The 8,669-nt window shown below is 43.2% G+C and overlaps 1 protein-coding gene across 1 annotated transcript in view; it reads right to left on the reverse strand.

The window, feature by feature from the left end:
* LOC106815858 (coatomer subunit beta'-like) overlaps positions 1–5,445 on the reverse strand; it is a gene marked incomplete at its 3' end in the record, with an annotated part of 42,248 nt that extends 36,803 nt beyond the window's left edge. Inside the window, 2 exon segments of the mRNA XM_014820382.1 lie at positions 484–485; positions 5,440–5,445. Coding sequence (XP_014675868.1) covers positions 484–485; position 5,440 — 3 coding nt within the window.
* Positions 5,446–8,669: the final 3,224 nt, after the last annotated feature.

An 8,669-nucleotide genomic window follows, 5' to 3' on the forward strand; every position in this document is an offset into this window, starting at 1 on the left:
CTACAAGAATCAGCAAAGAAAAAAACTAACTCTCACTGCAGGGTTCCGCCCAAAATTGGGGTTTGGCTCCCGGACTATATAATTTCTATGGCATTCTATACTGTCAGTATGTTACATGTAACGTATGCCACTGCCAGTGGCCACTGCCAGTGCATGTGGTGGTGGTACTGTGTAGTTTTTGCCTGCGTTAATTGGTTACAGGTGGCAGCTCTCTATTGCAGCCTGTAGGCTTGCGTAGGTAAATGGATGAGTGCTTACCTATTCTGTCTTGCAAATAGTTGTTGCTACTACGTACGATGGGTCCAGGGAGCTTCCATCTTTAATCTGAAGACACTTAAACGTAAGCGCCATCTCGTGGCAACTTTCATAACGATCCCAACGAACATTCCTTTGAGAAGGTTCCTGATACCACCCCTGTGCACTCCACTGTTTTGGCGTGTATGTGAACACATTTGGGACTAACAGGGTTTACTCGAATCACACCACTCCACCACAGAGTCACCGCAGTAGACGTTAGATGAGCGCTGTCGCTCCGCGGCACTTGTTGGTGTAGACAAAGTGGGACTAGGCCAACTGGGAGTTTTGCTATAGACGAAATGGGAATTCTGTCGTAGGCGAAATGGGAGTAGGCCAACCGGGCATAGAGTTGGGTGCAAGATAGTGCTTAATTATACATCTGTATCAACGTGTATTTGATTGGCTGATATAGTGTATTTGATTGGCCGATCAACGTGTATTGAAAGGCCGATTTAGTTAACAGTCCCATAATGACGTGACCAAAGAAGTGTGTGACTAGAGTAAGTGCCATGCATGCAAATGTTTTTTGTTGGTTATTTTGTAATCGTTGATAATACTTCGTTTTTGCGTTAAACAATGTTTGGGTTGTTACTGTTATAATTGCTGCTGTCATTGCAAAGTTAAAATAGTTTATTTTGTGACATTAAATATTGTTAATATTGTTAATTTCTGTTGTTATTGCATGCTGAACTCTAATACATATGTGCAAAGGTTATCATTTCTGATATTATCTCAGATATAGTGTATTTTTTATTTATATACTACATATTAAACATATTACTATATAACATATACTACATATTAATGTTAATCACTGACGTAAAGTATAGTAAATTTGAGATTAAAAGTAAATCCATTTGATTTACAGATTATTTAGGCAAGAAAGCAGATGAAGAACACAGGACAACTCTGGTGAGTGCTATCGTGCATAGATCGAGGTGCATTCAAAACATTGTAGACGTTTCTATTTTTTGCTTAACTTTGTTACGTTTCATAGAGAGCAAATTCCCTACCTATGGATGTCCCTAAATACCAATAAAACACGGAGGTGGCACCTTTATGGGATATATTGTCTTTAATGCGTTAAGGCATAGACTTGACGATTAACTGAAAGTTAACTACTGCCTAGATTACTAAATACATGTTGTAGTGATAGGAATTACATTGCTACGCGTGTGGGTTAATACGAGGTAAAGTGGTCGTAAAAGAAAGCATATGATCGGCAGTTACATGAGGCACGCAAGTAGAGATGCTGGAATAAAGGCACGCTCTTCTGTAGACTGTATATTTGTGTGTTCGACTTATTTGTGTTCATCACAAACACACACACCCAACATGGTGGAGCGGTGGTGATTTACGAATCCACTGTGCCCGTGATGGAATGAACGTTGAGTACTTTTAGAGCCTCTACAGCCTACGTTCCACAGCAAGCGACGACTGTAAAAAAAGGCGGGAAATCGAGTGCAGCTCGGAGTGGAGCAGAAATGTAACGTTTAACGCACATGGTTTACGACATTGTTACGTCATACCGTGATCGACATTAAAGAGCTTTACGACTACACGCTTGTCTACCGAGTACATTAATGATGTCAGAAGTTCGAATAACTTCAATTAAAACAATGAAAAGATAAAAACAGTGGAAAAGTGAGTACGAGAACTTTGGAACGAATACTTAAGGCATTAAATGAACTGTGTATGAGACGTCAACACTAAAGATTTGTGCGAAAAGATATGTCAAAGTTCAGATCGCCTGAATGCTGATTTCCCGCCGGCAGCCATTGACTTTTCGACATCGTTTTAACTTTTATGGAAACAAGAACCCAACTTGACGAATGTTAACAAGACAAGAGTGAGTAACGCATGCCAAGAAAAAATTGATACTTGTGAACTGAGCATGATTGTGTTAGCAGTGGAGTAAAATCGATAAACGACTGTATAATCTACGACCTGTTAAAACGTACATCATGGCAGAAGGCGGTAGTCGCGACAAACTGCTATGAATTGGAGAGCAGGGGATCTTGGAATGGAATGGAAAAGGTTTAAACGGCATTGTGAATTCACATTCCAAGGGCCACTTTCTAAGAAGTCAGAACTAGAAAAGGTCAACTATATGATGACTTACATAGGTGACAAAGGCAGAGAAATATACACAGTACTTTTTCATGGGCTGAACGAGAAAACGAAACGTTAAAGGGAGTCTATGACAAGTACAGTGAATTGTGGCACCGAAAAGGAACAAATAAGAGCAACTGTAAACTGTAACAGAAGAAAACAGGACGAGTGAGAGCTTCGACAACTTCGTGACAGGCATTAAAATACTGATCAAGGACTGTGGTTTTGATGTTATAGAGGAACAGATGGTAAGAGACGCTATCGTTCTAAGATCGCTAAATCCAAAGTGAGAGAAAAATGCCTAGAAAAAGGGATGAACTTACTCTTGAGATGGCGGTGAATATAGGTCAAAATTTCGAGTTGTCTCAAGAAAGCATGAAAGCCATTGCTGGTGAGGAAGACTCCACAGTACATGCTGTGCTAAGGAAGCAGAAGTTCAAAGGTCATCGCAAGCAAGAAGCAAGCCGTGGCAAGGTCAAAGAGAAAAAGCAACAAAGAAGAGATCAAGGATTATTCTGCTGTACTCGTTGTGGACACAGGCGTGGACATGCTAAGAATGAATGTCCAGCCAAGGACCAAACCTGTCATAAGTGCAAAAAGAAAGGGCACTTTGCCAAAGTTTGCAGAGGGAAGCCTAGCTCAGCAAACATGATAGACTATGACAGCGATGACAATACAGATTACACTCATCTGATACACACGTATCGTCCAACAGTGACCCCAGCACCAATGATTGGTGGGAACATGTTACCATAGAGGGACAGAATACGAGAGTGCGATAGACACAGGAGCTGTACAATCGCTCATGCCATACAGCATGTATAGATCATTAAATCAACTAGTAATCTTGTGCCAATAGAGAAGGATTACAGTCCTACACAGGTCACAGGATTAAGGTCTCGAAGCGACAGTACAAAAGATCAGACAACAAATGTTACTTCTACGTAGTGGATGCGCAACAAAAGCCACTGCTGTCAGGCCAAGCAAGTACGAAACTTGGTCTGATCGAAAGAATACACGAAGTAACACTGAGAGAAGAGATTGACAATACCCTGAGCTAAGGGAGACAACAGGACACTCCCAGGTTATATATCATCTCAGGATTGATCCAACAGTCCAACCGTAGTTCACGGACAAGACGTCAGCCTCAAGCTCTCCTCCAAAGTTAAGGAAAAGCTAAAGAGATGGAGAGGAAGGCAAATAACTAAAGTAGTAAGCCCAACGGACTGGGTGAGCTCTATGGTGGTAGTCCTGAAGAAAGATAAAATCAGGATATGTATTGACCCCAAGGATCTAAACCGGGCAATACGAAGAGAACAATACCAAATACCCACCATAGAAGAAGTTCTGGCAGGCAGGCAGCGAGCCAAGGTATTCACAGTGATAGATGCCAAATCAGGTTTCTTGCAGATCAAGCTAGACTACGAATCAAGTCTTCTAACAACATTCAATACTCCTGCAGGAAGATACAGGTGGCTACGTTTACCCTTCGGTATCAAATCGGCACCAGAAATATATCAGAGAATTATGGACACAATGCTGGAAGATATAGAAGGAGCGCGAGCAATAATGGATGACATCCTCATAGCAGCAAAGGATTCAGCTGAACACGACAGAATCATGAGGAAGGTCGTAGCACGTGCAAAGGAGTGGAACTTGAAACTAAACTTTGAGAAGTGTCAAGTAAAGAAGGACAGTGTGAAGTATGGGGGGCACATCGTCACTGCAGAAGGACTGAGGGTAGACCCTGATAAGGTCCGAGCAGTCGCTAACATGCCAACACCACAAAGCAAGGAAGACGTGCGTCGATTCCTAGGATTCATTCAATATCTTGCAAAGTTCATACCAGAACTTAGTGCCATTGACGAGCCGTTGAGGGAGGTCACAAAGAAAGATATAGAGTTTCACTGGGACAAGCCTCAGCAAAGAAGCTTCGACAAGCTCAGAGATCTATGCTGCAACACACCTGTACTAGCATATTACGACCCTGATAAGGAGATAAGAATCCAGTGTGATGCAAGCAGCTTTGCGCTTGGAGGGGTACTACTACAGGAAGGGCAGCCTGTAGCGTACACATCAAGGGCTCTAACGGAGACGGAGAAAAGGTACGCACAGATAGAAACGGAAATGTTAACAGTGGTGCACTCCTGCAAGAAGTTTCATCATTACGTATTCGGCAGAGAAGTCCACGTAGAGAGTGATCATAAGCCATTGCAGGCTATATATACGAAGCCACTACTCTCAGCACCAATGAGACTGCAGAGCATGCTTCTACGACTGCAACCATATGATATCAAACTAGAGTACAAGCCAGGAAAGGAAATACCAATAGGAGATGCACTGAGTAGAGCCAACCTGCCTGGAACAGATGCTGATATGGAACAAGTGACAGTCAACATGGTGGATTACATTGCAGTCGCACCAACGAGATACACACAGTTTCAGGAACGCACAGCGAATGAACTCAACGAGTTACACACTATGATCCTGAAGGGATGGCCAGACACCAAAATGGAGGTGCCCCATTCCATAAGGGAATACTGGAATATCAGAGATGAACTATCCGTATATGATGGTGTGGTGTACAAATCTATGAGAATAGTTGTACCACCTAGCATGCAGCCAGATATGCTGTCACAGATCCATGCATCACACATGGGAATAGTAAAATGCAAGAAAAGGGCTAGAGAAGCACTGTTCTGGCCAAACATGGCACAACAAGTGCAAGATCTGGTAAATGACTGTGCTGAATGCAACACATATCAGCAGAACCAGGCAAAGGAAACATTAAGTCCTACAAAAACACCAGAACTGCCATGGATGGAAGTAGCATCAGACATATTCGAATGGGAGAAGAGCCACTACATCGTCACAATAGACTACTCCAAATACATCGAGGTCGACAAGCTACCAGACTTAAGCAGCTTGAGCACCATCGAGGCCCTGAAAGCGCAAATCAGTCGACATGGCATGCCAGAGAAGCTGCGTACTGACAATGGTCCGCAGTATGACTCCAGAGAGTTCATTGACTTTTGTAATGATTATGGGATAGAACACAGAACATCGTCACCGAGATACCCACAATCAAATGGAGAAGCTGAGAGAGCAGTACAAACTGTCAAGAGACTTTGGTCCAAGTGTGCTGACAAACACTTAGCACTACTTGATTACAGAAGTACTCCACTGGAAAGCTGTGACAAGTCTCCAGCACAACTGTCAATGTCTCGTAGACCAAGGAACAAGATACCAATTGCCAGAGAGCTATTGAAGCCCAAGGCATATGACATTAGTGAGGTGAGGAAATGTCTCGACAGAAACAAGGAGAGGCAACGTCACTACTATGACTGCAAAGCAGGCGAGGATCTACCTGTGCTAGTAGAAGGAGACCCAGTGAGAATGGCACCTTATCCAGGTGCAAAACGCTGGTTACCCGCGACTGTCATAGGACATCACAACTCACCTAGGTCATATGTAGTCGAGTACAACGGGAGGAAATACAGAAGAAACAGAAAACACCTTCACCTTTCTACCTCTACTAGTAACAGCAGAACACAAAACTCTCGGAGCCAAACAACTGGGAGCACAGATGTGGACAGCCCTATGATAACGAATCGTCAAGTAGCTGGTCCGAAGTTAACTCCAACCCAAGTGATTCTGGAGATGAAGACAACCCAATCGCCACCGCTGGTTAGACGCCAGATAAACTTTCAGTGACTGTTAATCAACCGCGGATAACTCGCAGTGGTCGTGTTTCTAGACCACCCAAATTCTTGATTTGTAAAACGGAAGATTCATATTCGATAATGTTGATATTGTAAAACGGAATTTCATATTCGTCTTGGTATGAATCTTGTACATTTCATTACTTGTGTCACATAGAGATGGATTCTCATTATTATTTTTTTATTGTAAAAGAAGAGAGATGTAACGTTTAACGACATATGGTTTACGACATTGTTACGTCATACGTTGTCGACATTAAAGAGCTTTACGACTACACGCTTGTCCACGAGTACATTACACAGAATGACACAAAGAGCGGAGAGATCAAGCAACAAGTTCAGTGACGAAGCTCACGGCTATCAAGACTGCTACATACATAAGAAAACTGTATGGCGACATGCACCTTCATGGCCAGTGATTAACTTGCGAGTAAGCCGACGCGCAGAAGCGGCTAGTGCTAAGACTGCCATGCAACGACCAATTAGAAGAAAATGCGCGTAGACAAAGCTAGACATAGCTTAGACTCTATCTTAAGACATATCTGCCAGAGAGCAAGTGTCAAACACCTACCAATGCGGAGGAGAAAACAAGACAGCACAGCACAGGCCATAGACCCTAGGAGTTATAGTCAGAACGGTATTGTTAATCATAGCCTTATTGCGTCGGAGTAACACAGGCAATAAAATGAGAAAACATTAGAATGTTGTATGCAAGCAGCATGCTAAATGATGTAACAAAACCAAGACTAGGCAAGTCTATAAATAGGCTTGACGTGCGTATATAGACCGAATCAATAGAATTTCGTGCTTTATGCTGTATATTAGCTCTAATATGTATAGACTAATACTAGTAATGCTAATAGGTATAGTATGGATTAGTGCTGTATGTACGCTATGTTAGCGCCATATATAATGTGTGCCTGATGTTATATGATGTGCGTTCGTGTTTGTAATAACACTGCTGTTACACATCAAGTTGATGTGTGTAATCTTACATATATATATATATATATATATATATATATATATATAGTTTGCAATATAATAACAGCCTGCAATAATGCAAATGTGATGCAATAATACAACATACAAAGTTCCTGCAATCATGGCTCGTTATCCCGAGATGAACTGGGCTGCTCCCAATGTCGCCGATGAGTTCGTTGTTTAGGCAGCGAATGGAGCTATGCCTTCTTGATAATGAAGTAACAGGCCTCACAAAGCAGGCTATCAAAATCAAGATCGCATTGGGCAATGAAGGCCTACAAAGAATAAATGCATCTGGTCTTTCCGAAGCCGATCAGTCAATACCAAGCAGGTTATGGACCTTAGTCGATGGCCAGTTAAGTGTCTCGGTCAACTTCAGGATCCACAGGCTTGAGCTGATGCGGTATAGGGAGAAAGCCAATGAGTCGATAGATGAGTTTGTCAGTAGATGTCGTAGTAAAGCAAAGGAGTGTGATTTCGCGGAGGCGGAATTGAGCGAGAGGCTCATCGAGTTAGTTGTCTCGTCCACACAGATAGAACCCTTCCAGAAGGACTTACTCGACAAAGAGAAAGGATTCTCGATAGATCATCTGCTTGAAGAAGGCCACAAGTATGAAGCAATCCTGGCTGGTAAGCGATGTCTGCAGATACTCCACGCCCCAGACACAAGCGGAGATGTGGATGCTGTTAGTCATGACAGTCGACGGCAGTGTATGAAATGTGGTCTCCTACACCCTCCAAGGCAGTGCCCAGCCTTCAAAGATCTATGTAATACATGCGGTAAAAAAGGACACTGGGCAAAAATGTGTCGAGGAGCAAAAGATCTGTTCCCACATCGCAGACGTCCACCCTCACGAGGGAGACAGGACCAGTCACAGGACCGCCGAAGGCGACAGTTTAGATATAGGCAGCACAAGCCTACAGTATCACAGCACAAGAATCAGCGTCAGGTTGATGAGCTGGACACAGAAGCCGTACACCAGGCAGAGCGTACTGAAAGTCAGTTCCATATGATACAAATGGATACTAAGGATTCGATAGCCCCGAGGCATGACGAGGCATATGTAAACATGAATATCGTGTGTCCGGGCATAAGAGGACAACATCGTCTCAGTGCAAAAATTGACACAGGAGCAAGCGGAAATGTGCTCCCATTGCGGACACTGAAGGACATGTACAGTGATCGGTGGAAAGATATCATCTGTCACACATCTACACAGCTGACTGCATATAATGGCACACCAATACGCTGTTTGGTCACCCTTACGATGGCATGCAAGTACAAGGGATCACCTTGGGAAGACCAAGTGTGGTACGTGGTAGACGTCAATGGACCAGTCATAGTTGGACTCCCTACGTGCAAGAAACTAGATGTTGTCACCATCCATAAGGGCAAGCAAGCTGCTCACCAACCCATAAGGTCAATCAAGGACCTACAACAAGCATACCCAGACCAATTTGACCAGATTGGGAACTTTAGCGGTAAAGCAACGTTGCACTTGAAGGATGATGCAATGCCATCACTAGACCCACCTCGTAAATGCAGCGTCCATT

Source organism: Priapulus caudatus, unplaced genomic scaffold, assembly GCF_000485595.1.
Source record: "Priapulus caudatus unplaced genomic scaffold, Priapulus_caudatus-5.0.1 Scaffold1219, whole genome shotgun sequence".
Taxonomy (NCBI): Eukaryota; Metazoa; Priapulida; class Priapulimorpha; order Priapulimorphida; family Priapulidae; genus Priapulus; species Priapulus caudatus.